General features: G+C 43.3%; 1 protein-coding gene across 1 annotated transcript in view; it reads right to left on the minus strand.

The window, feature by feature from the left end:
* Positions 1-1,459: 1,459 nt before the first annotated feature.
* Positions 1,460-18,661, minus strand: part of ncf4 (neutrophil cytosolic factor 4) — a 31,530-nt gene continuing 14,328 nt past the window's right edge. The window contains exons 7-10 of the mRNA XM_067398547.1: positions 13,456-13,554; positions 4,434-4,609; positions 4,152-4,217; positions 1,460-3,104 (exon numbers count right to left, since the gene is read on the minus strand). Of these exons, the coding sequence (XP_067254648.1) occupies positions 2,897-3,104; positions 4,152-4,217; positions 4,434-4,609; positions 13,456-13,554 (549 nt within the window). The 3' untranslated portion in view covers positions 1,460-2,896. The remainder of the gene's footprint in view (positions 3,105-4,151; positions 4,218-4,433; positions 4,610-13,455; positions 13,555-18,661) is intronic.

The following is an 18,661-nucleotide window of genomic DNA, read 5'->3' on the forward strand; positions in this document are numbered from 1 at the left end:
GGCAAGTACTGTTCTCCTGGCAACCGCCAAACCCAGACTCGTCCATCAGATTGCCAGACAGAGAATCGTGATTCGTCACTCCAGAGAACATGTCTCCACTGCTCTAGAGTCCAGTGACGGTGTGCTTTAGACCACTGCATCCGACGCTTTGTCAATTACAAGTTTTATTGCGCCGAAGTGGGTTGCAATGTGGAAGAGAAGAGACAAAGAGACACATAATCCTCAAAACAGACTTTCCTGCATTAATTTATAGATGAACCGATCTATAAATGAACATGCATCCTATGACACTCTTGCAAACTGTTGTGTGTATGCCAAGTTTTGTGTCTACGAGTTTGTATTTTGAAGATTTACGATTGTGTATATGATATATTGATACCTGTGCAACATATCAGTATTACAAGAATCTTTAATAGTTACTTCAAAACAACTCAGCCGGTTTAATCACACTCAAAGACAAGAGCCATAAACTCCCCCACAAAGAAACTTACCACTACAGAAATTCCACTTTGCTTATTGGTTAGGTCCACCTGAAGAGGTGTGGCTCCTCCCAGACCTTAAGAGGAGATGCACAACTCCGCTTCTCTCTCTTGGACGGACTGAAGAGACCCCCTTTGCTGCAGGCCTCTTCAGGCCAAGGCCTGTGGGCCTGCAAGCCTGTAGTCCTAAACCTGCACCCCAGGCACGTGCTCATCTTTCCTACTACAAGAGTCAAATTAACAGCTTAAGTTGTTTCATATTTCTTCATCCAACGCAGAAGATATTGATTACGACTTCGGACCAAACCATCAAGGATTTCTCCTGAGCCTGTAGACCTGATTTTCCTCAACAGAGTAAAGGCATTTTGCAAGTATAGTACATTTGAACACTAAACAGCGATTTCAGCGATAGTACTAATTTGTGAACCACCTTTGTTAGCAAAGGTGCTTTATTACTCAGAAAACAGATGGTCTTTTCCAGATTGTTTTTGACTTTTCCCCATAGCTCCATTTCCTGTCCTACTTCTGGTTCAACTCTATCATTGATCATTTTTACCTATATACGTGTGTGACCTGCGTGTATGTTATGTGTTTGTTAGTTTAGTTATGTGTTCGTGATTTAGATAATAAAACTTGTGCACAATACATATTTGGTTCTGACTCTGTCTGCAATAGATTGCTTCTTAAATGATCAGATCTTATTACCTGCTCTGTAAATGCTTATTACAAAGCACTGGAAATGCTAAATTATTTTTCTGTGGCCATGAAAAATACCATATTATATATATATATATATATATATTATATATATATATATATATGATCATATTTTGTCTTCACAAAAGTCAAGGTGCACCACACATCAGGTCACCCACAATTTATGAAAAGACTTTTCCTGCAAAGAAAGGGAATTGAAAGAGGAAGTTGATTAAACACTTCAAAAACCAAGAAAAGTGAAACCATTACTGCTTATAATGGAGAAGAAAATCTGTATTTATTAGCACTGAAAATATATAAAAGATATTCAGCAATAGATTCCACTGTGAAATACTGGTTGTGTTGAAGCATTAGACACCCAGAAATGAAAATTTTGGTATTATTTACTCACCCTCGTATCCAATTTCCACTGGTTGTACTTTTCCATACAACAACAATAAACAGAAACTTCAACTTTTTAACTTCAAAAAAACACAAATGCACCATAAAAATGGTCAATATGCTGATTAAGTAGTTATTATTTACAAATAATCTTTCCTTCTAGTGAGCTAGGAACTGATCATATCAGTGAATCAATAAATTGAGAACTGAATCAATCTGATTCATTTGGCTATTTTTGTTGTGCAAACCTGGCTGCCATTCTGGATGAATAAGACGCAGGAGAAGAAAGTTCAACACTCTTACTTCAGCAATAAAAAAAGAAACACAAATGTGATGTTTTTCTAAAGTCATTTTTGCTTATTAGTGTGGCTGAATTAGATCATCGAAGGTCAGCAGCAAAGACATTTGTTAATAAAGTAAGACTAAATACATAAAGTATATTTGTGTTAATTAACATTTAATTATTGAATAATGAATCTGTTTTTGTGCAAGTGAGATGAACAAATACATGTTCACTACAATAACCATCATGTTTACACAGCGCACACAACGTCTTTGCACTTACGATTTCTCTCAACATGGGGACAGGAGAGGTGACAGATAATGCATGGTAAAACAAAGTAACTTGCATTACTTATTTGAAAAAGTAACTCTAGACATTTTGTTGTAAATTTAAAAGTAATGTGTCACTTACTAGTTATTTGGAAAAAAAAAGTCATCTGATTACATAACTCAAGTCCCCAACACTGTTTGAGAATAAGTAAATAATGCTAGAATTGTTATTTTTGGGTGTACTATTCATTTAATAACCAAAAAATTGTTTTCAATTTGAAAACCACATAAAATAAAGAACAATGTGCAATGATTTTGACAAGAGACATGAAGAGGTCGTAGAAAAGAGAGCTTGTCTTAAAGGTGCAGTGTGTAAATTGTAGGGGCATCTAGCGGTGAGGTTGCGAATTGCAACCAATGGCTCAGGCCGCCGCTCACCCCTCCCTTTCGAAACACATAGAGAAGCTACGGTGGCCGACATAGGACAAAGATGTTGTCGTCTGAGACAGCAGAGAGTAGCCAGTCAAGCAAATTCAACTCTATAGATCAGTTTGTCCGTTTAGGGTTACAGTAGAAACATGGCGGCACAAAATGGCAAATTCGATGTAAGGGGACCCACGGTGTATGTAGATATAAATGCCTCATTCTAAGGAAATAAAACATAACGGTTCAGTATGTAAGGTCTTTATACACCCCTGAAAACATAGTTATGTATATTATATTGCATTTCTGTCAATAGATCCTCCTAAATTTTACACACTGGACCTTTAATACTCTGTGTTGTAGACCGTCAGATCTTTTGCATGTGTGACCAGCAGCTCCCAAGGAAACTGATTCACAGGTCGTTTGACCTTTGACCCTGTCTGTTTGCTTTCTTGCACCATGAGAGTGACGTCTTCATTGTCTAATATCCGTATCAGATCGCCCTTGGGGTCCCGGTAGTTCAAAGCAATATCTTCCACTTGAAAGAGTTCCCTGAGGGGTAGAAAGAAGAGAAGAGAGAAAAACAAATTGTGCAATAGTTTAAAGGTCATTATAAGTACAAATATAATTATTATAACGCAATTTGAGGCCTCACTGTTGTATAAGCAGTCATGTGACTTATATGCTAATTATTTAACACTGTGCATGCATCATTCAAATGCATACAGATGCATATTCAACATAATCATGCAAATGAGGTTTATTATTAAACATTAATCCAGCGCTGCTCAACACGTGGCCCTCGAGACATTGTTTTGTGTGATGTTGTTTGTTGAGAAAATAAAATTACAGGGTAAATAATCCAGCGTTAAGATATCTAATAATTTCTCATTGAAGTAGTTAGTATGGATCAATCTCTTGTTTTTGAAGATTTCATTTTTTATATATAATGCAATAAATGTTGCCAGTGTAATTCATTTTGCTCTGTAGTTGCAAAGTTCCTAATAGTCAGTAGAATGTCTCGGACCATCAAAATAAAGTGTTAGCAGATATTAATAAAGTGTTAGTAGAGTACTGTACATTATATATATATATACACACAAATTAAATATATATGCTTTTAAACATGAATTAAATAAACAGTTTTTTGTCTGTTGTCTAGGTAGGCAGGTCACCTGGATTTCAGAAAAGATTTGTGCTAGATATTCTTTGAGAAAAGTAATTCATAATGATTACACTGTACAAAAAAAAAGTAAAAGTGTGTTTTTGTTTTCTAAAGGGCAAACTGAAAATTTTGACATTTAAAAAAATGTTTTTTTTCTGTTGTTCCTTTCTTTTCTACTACACATTTTCTCCCCCTACTTGAGAAAAACATGGTGTGAATATTAAAGAGAGACACCACCTCTCTTCACTGTTAAAAGAACAGCAGAATTAAAGATGCTGATGATGAGAATGAGAAAATAAAATGGAAACATAAGCTGCTTAGGTCATTTGACATAGTATGAAATGGCAGAATATTTAAGTAATGAGGCTGTTTTTTATTTCAAGACGCATTATATGTCAAATAGGACAACCTGATTAGGACAGGGATAAAGGTACCTCATTCTGGAGAGCAGATCTTCATAAGAGGGTTGAATTGAGAGATCTTCCTCAACACAAATGTCCCTACAGCAGACAATAGATGCACATACAGAAGCATCACATTAGCTGGGAATATTCATATTCAACACTTTAGAGTGGTTGCCAGGGTGTTGCAATATGGTTGCTAGGCATGTGTTATTAGGCGTGATAGTGGTTAATTATTGGTTAAAATTATAATATCTTTAGATCAACTCATATGCATATGTTCAAACAAAGGCGCTCTCTTCATATATCTCTGACCTTGTATCGATGCCCTCTGGCTGCAGTAGATAGCAGCGCAGGCAGCTGTAGGAACTCTGAGCACGTTTCCCGTTCTTGGAAGCTCCGCCCTCTTCATCAGAATCACTCTCGGGAAGTGGTTTAATAATCTTCACAAACGACTCGGGAAAGATTCCGGTTTTGTCCCTCACGGTGCCCTACAGGGAGGACATATGGTATAAGCAGATGAAGACCTCGGCTTCTTGTCTATCTGTCAGTCCGTCCATCCATCCATCCATCTACCTATATTTCTATCTATACATCTTTCTGTTCTTCAATCTATATATGTCCATACGTCTCGTCTATCTTTTTATCTGTCTGTCCGTCCGTCCAACCATCTATCTATCATTCATCTGTCTCTGTTGGTTTATCTTTCTGTCTTTCATCCATCCATCCACCCATCCGAACGTCATTCCATCTGTCTGTCTGTCTGTCTATCTGCATATATATATATATAAGCACACAAGATGTCTACAAACATCTTGTGACAGATGAATAAATGGAGAAAGACAGATAGGTAGATAGGTATATATATATATATATATATATATATATATATATATATATATATATATATATATATATATATATATATATATATATATATATATATATATATATATCTGTCTTTCTCCATTTATTCATCTGTCCATCCATCTAACAGGGATTATGTTTGTCTATCCATCTATCCTTGTGTCTGTTTGCATACCTGTCTATCTCTCTATCTAGCTGTCCGTTCCTCAGTCTTTCCATTAAGGATCATATCTCTCTCTCTCTCTATCTATCTATCAGCTCAGAGCTGATGTGTTACTTTAGGATGGTTTCTTGCATCTGTGGCTGGGGAGAGCTGATATGATAAGTGGATGGGACACAATAAGGCAGAGACATTAATGTTCCCAGAAGGGGGAGCAATAATGATTGCTAAGTCCCTGATCTTCAGACACATTAAGTGCATTCAAGCTAAAAAAAAAAGTTTCAGTGGCAATGAACTAGCAAGTTACAGTTCCCATTCAGTCGGTCACGTTCGACGTACGTCGGACAGACCGACGAATAGGAATCTCGCTAGAGAGGCCAATCTATTTCGAGTGTAACTAAACGAGCCAATGCACATTGGCATGCAATCATATGCATCAGCTGCTTGCCTCGCAGCGCGGGTATATAATGAGCAGCAGGTGCGTTGCATCTTCAGCTTTTCGCTTCGGAGCCAAACCTTCTCAACACTGAAGAAGATAGCTACTGAAACCACGAGTGTGAACGAGTCTGCTCTTCGAGACGTCTCTTGGTTGCGGTGCAGGCGGACAGCGCAGCAGCGGGGCCGATTTCTCCTTTGTTTTTCTTTGCCTTTTTTTATTTGAGCAAAAGCTGTAATCAGCGTGAAGGCCGTTCTCACGGCTGGTGAAACGGTGCGCCTAGAGCGCTAAAAAGCTGTTATTACAGCTGGTAAGAGAGCGCCTTCAAGGAGAGTGCACACGACAGGCTGCACATTTCCCTGTCTGTGCTGCAGCGGCTTTTCCCCTGCGTGCTTCAGCACCTAAAAGAGTCAGTCCTTGAAAGAGCTTACACGAGTAGTTCGCGTCTTTTTAAAGATGTCGTTCTACTTGTGTGTTTCTGGATGCGGTCGTTACCTGGCGCCTCGGGATGGTCACCAGCGCTGTATCGCGTGCTTGGGCTTAAGGCACGCTGAGGCGGCGTTTGTGGACGAGTCATGTACCCATTGTGGGAAGATGACCGTCGCGGAGCTGCGGTCGAGACTCCACTTTCTGCAAAGGGGTGGAGTCCCGGTCCCGACGCCTCGTTCCAATCCTCCTCAGAGGGTTGCTTCGGGCGGCGGGGCTGGTGACTTGAGGATCACGGTGAGCGCGTTTCCTTCGGGGAACCAACCCCCTAGGAACCCTCACCCCTCTTGCGCTCCGCAGCCAGTAGAGCTGCCGGGGGAACGCGGTGGACCACCCCAGAGGTGTGTACCATCCGTATCCTTCGGAGCTCCCCAAGACGACCGGATGTCGATCGCTGCATCGGAGGGTGAGCCTGACGCTTCTGGGGATGACGATTCGGCGCAGCTGCCTCCCTCGGGAGTGACGACTGTGCCCGATTCAGACCCGGAAATGATGGCTATGCTTTCCTGGGCCGCCAACAGGGTCGGGCTCGTGTGGAACCCTCCACCGTGTCCCGAGCCCTCGAGGTTGGATGATTGGTATCTCGGGGTGGCAAGGGCTGGTTCTCAGCCCCCCACCCCAGTGCCTTTCTTCCCGGAGGTGCATGAAGAGCTCACTGGCACGTGGACGGCACCTTTTACTGCCCGAAGCCGTGTCGGTGGGTCCTCCTCCCTCACCACCCTTGATGGTGGAGCGGCTAAGGGTTATACGCGCATACCCCCTGTGGAACGGGCCGTTGCTATGCAACTGTGCCCTAACTCCACCTGGCGGGGGGAGCCGTCTCTCCCTTCCCGGGCCTGTAAGTACTCGTCAGATCTTACCGGCAAGGCTTATCAGGCCTGTGGGGAAGCCGCTTCCGCCTTACACGTTATGGCGTTGTTGCAGGTCCATCAGGCCAAGGCACTGAAGGACCTGCACGAGGGTGGTCACGATCCGCAAGTTCTACAAGAACTTCGTGCCGCGACGGACCTCGCACTCCGAGCGACGAAGGTTACGGCGCGGTCAGTGGGTCGTGCGATGTCCACCATGGTGGTCCTGGAACGCCATCTCTGGCTGTGTCTTGCGGACATGAGGGATACCGACAAAGTCAGGTTTCTTAATTCCCCCGTGTCCCAGACCGGCCTCTTCGGCGACGCGGTCGAGAACTTTGCCCAACAGTTCTCGGCTGTACAAAAGCAGTCAGAGGCGATCAGTCACATCCTGCCGAGGCGGTCAGCTGCTGCACCTCCACCGCCGGCGGCACCTCAGACTGCCCGTCGCCGAGGGCGCCCCCCTGCAGCCGCCCCCGCTCCGACGCCCCAGCAGCAGCAGCCTCCATCCAAGCAGCGTCGTGGAGCCGGTCGCGGGCGGGGTGCCCAGCCCGTCCAGCCACCCCCTAAGAAGAAGGGTGGCAAGGCCAAGCCCAAGCGGCCCTAGGACGGGCGACCCGGAGATGGACGGGACTGCTCTTCAGGAGGTGGTGACCGCACCGCTCCTTCCCCCGGAGGAGGGCCGGGTGGAGAATCTTTTGTTTCCCCTTTTTGTTCCGCCGCTGGCTCAACGGCCAGCGGTACCCAAATTTTCAATAAAAGAGCAGTTTCCTCTATCTCCGGGTCCGAAGAGGGCTCGGAGAGCAGTGGGAGGGCTAGAACCTCACCACTCTCATCCACCTCTTCTGTCGCCAGCGGACAGCAGCGAGCAGCAGGTAGGCAAAACCTCGACTGCTCCCTCTGTCCACCCGTGGAAGCAGGTAAGTGTTGCACAGCACACTGTGACCCCGCTTCGGGCCGCCTCACACAGAGAGCCTCCCGGGCCGCGTCCCTGCGTTCCACCTCGCTGCCCCGCGGCGGGTACGCCGGTGGTCCCCTTGGTGCCGCTTGCGCGGTCTCTGGGAGCCTGGCTAGCGCTCCCCAGTCCGTCTCGCTGGCTCCTTCGGACCATCAGGCTCGGCTATGCGATTCAGTTCGCCCGGCGCCCCCCCCAAGTTTAGGGGCATCCTCTTCACTACAGTGAAAGATGCCGATGCCCCTGTTCTGCGTGCGGAGATCGCAGTCCTACTGGCGAAGGACGCGATAGAGCCGGTCCCTCCAGCCGATTTGAGGTCGGGGTTCTACAGCCCCTACTTCATTGTACCCAAGAAAAGCGGCGGGTTACGACAGATCTTGGACCTGCGAGTTTTGAATCGGAGCCTTCACAAGCTACCGTTCAAAATGCTCACGCAGAAACGCATTTTCGAGTGCATCCGTCCCCGAGATTGGTTTGCAGCGATCGACCTGAAGGACGCGTACTTCCATGTTTCGATTCTTCCGCGACACAGGCCATTCCTGAGATTCGCGTTCGAAGGTCGAGCATATCAGTACAGAGTCCTACCCTTCGGGCTGGCCCTGTCTCCCCGCGTCTTCACGAAAGTCGTGGAGGGAGCCCTTGTTCCCATGAGAGAACAGGGTGTTCGCATTCTCAACTATCTAGACGACTGGCTTATCCTAGCACAGTCTCGGGATCAGTTGTGCGAACACAGGGATTTGGTGCTCAGTCACCTCAGCCAGTTGGGGCTTCGGGTCAACTGGGAAAAGAGCAAACTCGCCCCAGTGCAGAGGATCTCTTTTCTCGGTATGGAGTTGGATTCGGTCGAACAGATAGCACACCTCACAGAGGAACGTGCTCGGTCGGTGTTGAACTGCCTGAATACGTTCAATGGCAGGACAGCGGTCCCACTGAAGTTCTTTCAGAGGCTCCTGGGGCATATGGCGGCTGCAGCGGCTGTAACACCGCTCGGTCTGCTTCATATGAGACCGCTTCAGCACTGGCTTCACGGCCGAGTCCCGAGATGGGCGTGGCAACGCGGCACGTTCCGGGTGCCAATCACTCAGGAGTGCCGCCGAACCTTCAGTCCGTGGTCGGACCCTTTGTTTCTTCGGGCAGGAGTGCCCCTAGAACAAGTGTCCCGGCATGCTGTGGTTTTCACAGATGCTTCTGCCACCGGCTGGGGTGCCACGTACAACGGGCATGCAGTCTCAGGGGTTTGGACGGGACCCCATCTGCATTGGCAAATCAATTGCCTCGAGTTGCTGGCAGTACGCCTCGCCCTGAGCCGCCTCAAAGGCCTGCTTCAGGGCAAGCATGTACTGGTCCGTACGGACAACACTGCGACCGTTGCGTACATCAACCGTCAAGGTGGTCTACGCTCCCGTCGCATGTCGCAACTCGCCCGCCATCTCCTCCTGTGGAGTCGGAAGCATCTGAGGTCGCTTCGCGCCATTCATGTCCCCGGTGTGCTCAACCGTGTGGCCGACGAGCTATCACGAGCTGCGCTGCCCGGAGAGTGGCGACTCCACCCCCAGGTGGTTCAGCTGATCTGGAGAGAGTTCGGAGAGGCTCAGGTAGACCTGTTTGCCTCACCAGAAACCTCCCACTGCCAGTTGTTTTACTCTCTGACCGAGGGAACACTCGGGACAGATGCACTGGCTCTCAGCTGGCCCCGGGGCCTGCGCAAATATTGGTTTCCCCCAGTGAGCCTACTTGCACAGACCCTGTGCAAAGTCAGGGAGGACGAGGAGCAGGTCTTGTTAGTTGCGCCTTACTGGCCCAACCGGACCTGGTTCCCAGAACTCTCACTCCTCGCGACAGCCCCTCCCTGGCCCATCCCTCTGAGGAAGGACCTCCTCTCTCAGAGATGGGGCACTCTTTGGCACCCGCGTCCAGACCTCTGGAAACTCCATGTCTGGTCCCTGGACGGGACGCGGAGGTTCTAGGTGACTTACCCCCTGAGGTACTTAACACCATCACTTCGGCACGTGCACTGTCTACGAGACGTGCTTACGCCTCGAAGTGGAACCTGTTCGTCGAGTGGTGTTCTTCTCGTCGAGAAGACCCCCGAAGATGCTCGATCGGAGTCGTGCTTTCCTTCTTGCAGCAAGGGTTGGAGCGTAGGCTGTCCCCCTCCACCCTCAAAGTCCATACTGCTGCCATATCCGCTTACCACGACCACATAGATGGCAAATCTGTTGGTCAGCACGACCTGGTCATCAGGTTCCTTAGGGGGCGAGACGGTTAAATCCTCCTCGTCCCCCTCCATACCCTCTTGGGACCTTACTCTGGTGCTCAGAGCACTCCAGATTGCTCCCTTTGAGCCTTTGCTGTCAGCAGACTTAAAGATTCTCTCTATGAAGACTTTGCTGCTGGTGGCATTGGCCTCCATCAAGAGGGTAGGGGACCTGCAGTCATTTTCGGTCGACGAATCGTGCCTAGAGTTCGGGCCGGGTGACAGCCACGTGGTACTGAGACCCCGGCCTGGCTACGTGCCCAAGGTTCCTACCACTCCCTTCAGGGACCAGGTAGTGAGCCTGCAAGCGCTGCCCTCGGAGGAGGCAGACCCAGCCCTGGCTTTGCTCTGTCCAGTTCGCGCCTTGCGACTGTACTTAGACAGAACTCGAAGCTTCAGGACCTCAGACCAGCTCTTTGTCTGTTACGGAGGCCAGCAGAAGGGAAAGGCTGTCTCCAAGCAGAGGATGGCCCACTGGATAGTGGATGCCATCGCCCTGGCTTACCAAGCTCAGGGCGTGCCCTGCCCGCTCAGGTTGCATGCCCACTCCACGAGAGGTGTGGCATCCTCCTGGGCGCTGGCTTGTGGCGCCTCGCTAACAGACATTTGTAGAGCTGCGGGCTGGGCGACACCTAACACGTTCGCTAGATACTATAGCCTTCGTGTCGAGCCGGTCTCCTCCCGTGTTCTCGCCTCAGGTCAGAGGCACGGAGAGGCCCCGGCTTAGTGTCGGCTTGCTGCGCTACATGCGCATTCTATTCTCCAGAGAGTCCCTACGGGCAGACCCTGTTGAGTCCTCCGGTTACCCTTCGGCAGCCGACGTGGCGGAGCGTCTGGCGCCAGGCCTATACTCCGTTGTATCCTTGAGAACCGGATTTAGGCTGGGTTCCATATGTGTGACCCTACGGGGATCCCATTTGGCTTTTTCCACGGCTGCTCCTAAACGAAGCCCGTGTCTTTCCCTCTGGGAGAACCCATCTCTCATCGAGTGGAGTCACCCCAGTTCTTCCATATGTTGTACAACCTACAAGGTTAGTCCATATGTACTTATCCATATAACTCCTTCGGGGAAGGATATGGCTTCCGCAGAGTTCCTTATCGCATGTAAGGCTACGCTTCCCAGCGTTATCCAATTGTCGCACTGAGTGGGTTTTGGGAACAACAGTGATCGACCCTCTCTGCGTGAGCCTGGTCCCACCGTCCTTAGGTAAGGGGGTTCAGGTGGCTCACGTCAGAGCGCTGGAAGAGGGCAGCTCCTGTGGCGCTTTGGTAGGGATTCCTATTCGTCGGTCTGTCCGACGTACGTCGAACGTGACCGACTGAATGGGAACGTCTCGGTTACATAGGTAACCCTCGTTCCCTGAAGGAGGGAACGGAGACGTACGTCCCGTCGCCACAGGCGTTGTCCTGCTGATGCTGCCGCCTGCTCGGTTCGGCTCCTCAGCGAAAACCTGAAGATGCAACGCACCTGCTGCTCATTATATACCCGCGCTGCGAGGCAAGCAGCTGATGCATATGATTGCATGCCAATGTGCATTGGCTCGTTTAGTTACACTCGAAGTAGATTGGCCTCTCTAGCGAGATTCCTATTCGTCGGTCTGTCCGACGTACGTCTCCGTTCCCTCCTTCAGGGAACGAGGGTTACCTATGTAACCGAGACGTTTGATCTTTCTCTTTCACCCTCTCTAATCTTGATAATGTTATTTGAGGGTCCATTGCATGTCTATGCAATATCCAAGTCTCTCTCTTTCTCTCTGCAATTTAATTCAGGTCAAATCGTTCTCCTTTATTGCCATGATCTAAAAAGATTGCAGATATCTAATTCATAAAAACCATGTGTGAGTGTGTCTGTTCAGATCAGAACTTCTCCCTTTTAATGTCCCACTCCTTCACACACCCTCTAATATATACAGTATACATACACACATACACACACACACACATATATAATATATATATATATATATATATATATATATATATATATATATATATATATATATATCTATATATATATATATATATATATCTATATCTATATATATATATATCTATATATCTATATATGTATATATCTATATATCTATATATGTATATATCTATATATCTATATATCTATATATATATATATCTATATATATATATATATATATATATATATATATATACACACACCGACCATCATCTTTCATCCATCATCTTCATGACTGAATATTTTCAGTGTTTCCTCCCTCGATCACATTATCCTTTAAATATTTTCCCTTCTTTCTTTCTTTAGTGAATCACTCCATCAATCTCCTGATGCTGTATCTCCATACACAGAGATGTGTATTTGAAGGTATTAGAATGTGCAGTAAAACACACTTTTTTAGGAGAGACTCTTACTTGTGTAATATCAATGTATGGTTTAATTTTAAATTGAAATTATTTATAAATGAAATCCAGATGGAACTAAAAAATGTGTACAATATGTACAACACAATGGCCATGTCACATCAACATGTTTCCCTCACTGACTTATTTGTGTTCGTGTATGTGTTTTTATGTTATATAAAAGACATTCCTATAGCTCAAACAGTAGAGTTCAAGGTAATAATCTCCAGGGAATTTACGAACTGATTATACCTTGAATGCAAAGTACGTTTCTTTGAATAAAAGCATCTGCCAAGCATAAAAAAAATTAAAATGAGGTTAAAGCATTCAATAAATTTCTCATATATAGTATAAAAACAAAACAATTATCTTTTGAATACAATATACTATGAAGATATTTATGCCTCAGAAGAGCAGGACAACCTGTCACTCTTATGAGATCCACCAATAGCAAACCACAACCATCTAATCAGTTCCCAATGGAAATATACAATTCACTCGGAAATATACATTACAATAGGGAAAAAGACTATCGCAACTTCTGTTTCATGCCGACTTTAAGGAGCTATTTGTAAGTGATAAAATTTAAATTTAGTTTTGTTGGTGTCACAAAATGTGTTTATGTTGATTCAGTTATGTTAAATTATATATTTGATTTAAAATATATTAAATTTAGGTGTTAAAAAAAAAATCACACATAGCACATTGTTAGTTCAACATTTTTTTAGTGTAGACATCATGTGTGCTACAATCACACTTACACACAAATACCTCCAAACAAATAAGATCGTGTTGCTCCATCCTTTTTCTCTCTCCCTCCCTTTATCGCTCTTACAAACCCTCCTCCCTCCCTCCCTCTCTCTCTCTCTCTCCTCTCCTCCTGCCTACCTATCCTCTTCTACCTTTCTCTCTGCTTCTATCCTGTTATCTTTCTCCCCCTCGATCTCTCTCTCACCTCCAGCCAGTCAACGTTGACTCTCCGCAGGAGGAAGATCACGTCTCCAGCCTTCAGACTGAGCTCCAGGCGTCCGCTGCCGCTGAAGTCAAACACTGCCTAACACACACACAGCGAAGACACGCAAGCGGAAAACACACACACCGACGGGGAGAAAGAGAGAGAAACAAATCCTGAGTGAGACCGAGCTGCAGGTAAGAGATCCTCGTGCTTTAAGAACTGTGATGAAAATGAATAAAAGGAATGAATGAGATTAATAAAATAGGATGAAAGAATGCTGGTAAGAAAAAAGAAAGAAACTAGAGAAAGTGACAATAAGAGAGATTCAGGAGTGAAAATGCTATTTATGAGAAGTGGGTGAGATCGATGTTTTAATTGTACTTTTCTTTTCTAACATTTGCCAAAACGTACTGTGGTAATACCAGGTTTTACTTTTTATTATTAAGTCATAGTTTTTGGTCATGGTATTGTCAATGAATACCGTAGTATTCTTCTAAGTAAGCGGTTTCAAAATATATATCCTAAAGCTGGCTTTGGACATAATAACAGATGGTAATGCCATGTTTTGTCGGACATGTGCAATTGCAAAATCCATTGTGAACATGTACTATAAAAAAATACCAGTTTTACCATAGTACATGTACTATGAAACATATGTACTATAAGAAAATCACTTATTCTGTATCATGGCATTCGTAAACATTTACCAACATCTATCAAGTAGTTTTGGATATGTACAATAACAATTCCATGGTATTACCGCGGTATTCTTTGAAAAGTACAGTACACCATGTCTAAAAAGCATATCCAAATACCATGCTTGCTGATTCTGAAATAATCTCTGAAAATCTCAATATACTCACACACCATGTTATATTACCAAATATGCATTAAGAGGACTAAACATCAGTGATGCGGTTAACTAAGAAAATAAAACTAAGACCATAAACTAAGAAAAAAAAAAAAAGTGATGCAAAAGAATAGGTGTAAAGGTGAGATAGTCTTTCCTCCAATGTCATTTGTCCATGTCAATCCTTCAAGCTTAGTTAAATCAAAAGAAACCAAGGTCATTTACTCCACAAAAGCTCATTGTAGCTCAAGAGCTCTCAATTAAGTATCAGTCCGTGTTTCAGATGTTTCTCCCATGATTTCTTACACATAAGAGACAGAGTATGAATATATAAAATGGCAGTACAGCTCTGATAATTTAGAGAACTTTGAGACCTCTGACATTTGATTGAAATAAAATAGTGTGTGTGTGTGTGTGTGTGTGTATATTATATATATATATATATATATATATATATATATATATATAACACACACACACACACACACAGTATATATGTGTGTGTGTGTGTAATTACAATACAACGAATGAACAATCCTACAGCATTTATTAATCTTAGTTAATGTTAATTTCAGCATCTACTAATACATTATTAAAATCAAATGTTGTATTTGTTAACATTAGTTCATGCACCGTGAACTAACATGAACTGCTGTATTTTTGTTAACTAACATTAACAAAGAATAAAAAACGAACAAATGCATTGCTCATTGTCAGTTCACGTTAGTTAATACATTATCTAATGTTAACAAATGAGACCTTATTGACATGCACGCTGATGCAGTCCACAATGGCCACGGGTCGCTGTAGGATATAGTAGTGTTTTAAAGCTCTGTGTGTATCGGTACGCTAAACACACGTGTATGAGTGAGTGCGTGTGATGGGCATGAGTGGGCATCTGTTCTCACGCCGCCATCTCTGTATGTTTAGATAATGCTGTAAATCTGCTGAGCTGTGGGTCGCTTGGTTTGTTTGCATGAGTAGGAGTGTGTAGGTGAGACGTGTTAGATGTTACCAGCTAATTACATCTTGGCAGTTGCTTTAAGTGTGAGCATGCAAGTGTGTCTGTCCGTGCACACTCGTAGGCAGCATCTGAACAGAAAGACACAATTTGTGCCAAAACTCAATGTGAAATTCTCCACAAAGTCAATGGTACAGAGCAAGTATTTGAGTGCAGGCTCAGTAACATCAGATGAAGAAACTATTTCAGTACCACTGCTGCTGTGAAACCCTAAAAATGGCTTTTGGGTCATTTGTGTGGGCTAACTTTGTTATATAGTGCAGGAAAGTAACTCGGTACAATAATTGGCTTCTTCAGCCACACCACGGTGAAGCTAAACTATTTTAGGCGACTGGAATTTTGTTTGATATTCCTTATGAAAGAGGACACTACAAATTAAACACCCTAGAAATGTGACACAACTGAACAAAACTTGAAAAATCCTGTTATGACCAACAAACTGCATGATGTCGGACCAATATCAAAAACTAACAACAAAATAACACCTTTGTTGTGTGATTTCTCCCCATATTGGACTACATTTTCTTTTGTGCCGTCTCTTGTCTTTTTATTACATGGTTAAACCACACTGGAAATTAAACAAGACTTGGAAATGTTGGAAGTGTGAAAATGTGCAAAAAAAAAACAAAACACACTCCGCTATGTGAAATGTGACAAAGCAATTTCCTTCCCCCTGTTTTCCCAACATAATATATGTGCTAATTACCCTAGCGCTGAGAAAAGCTCTCCGTAGCATTAGCATTGCCACAGCAACTTGCAAGATATCTTTTTATTGTCTTTTTTCCACTGTCTTCTAGAATTTATCTCAAACCACTAAACGCAAGGGCTACATTCAAACTTTGTAGATAATTTCTTGGCTGTGCTTGCGAGTTTGGTAAACACTATACTTAAAGGAACAGTTCATCCTAAAATTAAAAAACTGTAATCATTTAGTCTTCCTCGTATGACTTACTTTCTTCTGAATGCAAATTAATGTTTTTGTCCATACAATGAACATCAATGGGGTTCAAATACAACATTAGAATTTTATAATTTTTTTAAAACTATTTACATTGAACACTTTTTTTCACTACTTAAAATCTATCATACAGCGATGATGTAACTGTAATATTTGCATACTGAATGGTCTTCGTTCATGCACTCTTTTACACAATGAACTGTGATTGGTCTTTTCTTTATTCTATCTATTCTATCTTGTATAGTCACCTAAAACACAGAAAAAAAATGGTGTCAAGCCAACCAAAAACAAGATGTCCCCTGAGTGTCATGACAACAACAATGTAGTAATTCATTTACAAAGAAACAACGCATATAATCCAAGCTTTCCTAAAACTTTAACACTATTAATTAGGGCTGTCGTTGATTTAATTAGTTATTTATGGAAAAAAATAATGCATTAAAATGATTCATGCTTTTAACGCACCAGCCTAAGACCTATGTAGGTCACTGTAAATTTCAGTTGATTAGTGAACATGATGCAGGGCATTTTTGTCTTATATTTATATCATATGATATAGTTATGCAATATCACACAAGTGACAAGTATTTCATTCCTGAATGAATCAACCATTTGAATGAATCGAATGAATGAATGACTCAATGACTTACTCATTAAGACATTTACCACCACCTACTGACAGTTTTAGTTACTTATTTAGTATGACTTTATTTCTTTTGTGGAACATAAAAGAAGATATGTTGAAGAATGTTGGTAACTAAACTGTTTGGGTTACCACTGAAAAAAAAAATACTGAAACATTTCTCAAATTATCTTCTTTTATGTCCCACAGAAGAAAGTCATACAGGTTTGAAACGACATGAGAGATGGTAAATGATGACAGAATTTCCATTTTTGGGTGAACTATCTCTTTAATAATCATTTAAAACTTATTAATTTCATGTATGCATTTAATTCTTATTTATGCAATTGCCATTGCAGTGTAAATGTATTCATGAGCTGCAATAAACGGTGTGTATATATATCTAAATAACAATTCAGATGCAGCTTCAGAAACAAATTCATGGCCATTGTAGCCTAAAAGTAGATGTGTAATAAATTCTATGTTGAATAAAATAAAACATTTCTTTCTAAAGCTACTTTTTGTAATTTCTATTTGATGCTTCAGACCAGGCGACCTTTATTCACTGCTCCATAGTCCAGTTGATGCTCACATGCCCAATGTTGGTGCGACAGGGGTCAGCATGGTCTTCGGCTATACAGCCCCATACGCAACAAACTGCGATGAACTGTGTATTCTGACACCTTTCTGTCAGAACCAGCATTAACTTCTTGAGCAATTTGAGCTACAATAGCTCTTCAGTAGCTCTCTGAGCTACAGAGCAATTTGAGCTACAGTCTTCGCTCCCCACGTGCATTAATGAGCCTTGGCCGCCCATGACCCTGTAGCCGGTTCACCACTGTTCCTTCCTTGGACCACTTTTGATAGATACTGACCACTGCAGACCAGGAACACCTCAGCTGCAGTTTTGGAGATACTCTGACCCAGTCTAGCCTCGTCTAGCCATCACAATTTGGCCTTTGTCAAACTCAAATCCTAACGGTTGTCCTGCTTCTAACAACATCAATTTTGAGGACAAAATGTTCACTTGCTGCCTAATATATTCCACCCACTAACAGGTGCCGTGATGAAGAGATAATCAGTGTTATTCACTTCACCTGTCAGTGGTCATAATGTTATGCCTGATCGGTGTATCTTCAAGACATCTATTAAAGAGCACTTCATATGGAAAGCATCACATTTGAATTGAACATCTGTTAAATGTTCTTTAAAGAGCAGATTTAGATTCTCAAAATAATTTTCTTTTATCATCCAACAGGTAATGTTTTAGAGATCGCACCTAGACACCTGGGTGACGTATGTGTCCTATTAGGCAATCTAATTGGCATAAAACCTACGAATTAAGTGATATGAAGACCTCAGGGCTTGAGCTGCACTCGATATTGAAGAGAAGTAGGTCGAGAACAAACCGAGATAGACTGACTAAAAGGGTCTAAAAAGAAGTTTATGAAGAAGAAAGTGTGAGCTATGTTGGCCAAATATGTTAACTAGTTATATTAACCCTAAAAAGTCAACAAAAGACAACTATTTAGCCAAGTACAAACACAATAATACTCAAAACACAAATGGCTATCAATCTCTTTCATTTAGCTGTGCTTTATTGAAGAGGTCTTTTACTGTATGTCACAGTCGGAGAGTTATTTCTGCATGGGATCAAGGAGTCGGAGAACATATCTAATTATAGAGTGACTCTGGGGGTCACAAAGCACTCTGATTTCAATTAAGGAGTCAATGACCTCTGAAATGAGCTCATTA

This window comes from Chanodichthys erythropterus, chromosome 10 (assembly GCF_024489055.1).
Source record: "Chanodichthys erythropterus isolate Z2021 chromosome 10, ASM2448905v1, whole genome shotgun sequence".
NCBI classification, from domain to species: Eukaryota; Metazoa; Chordata; class Actinopteri; order Cypriniformes; family Xenocyprididae; genus Chanodichthys; species Chanodichthys erythropterus.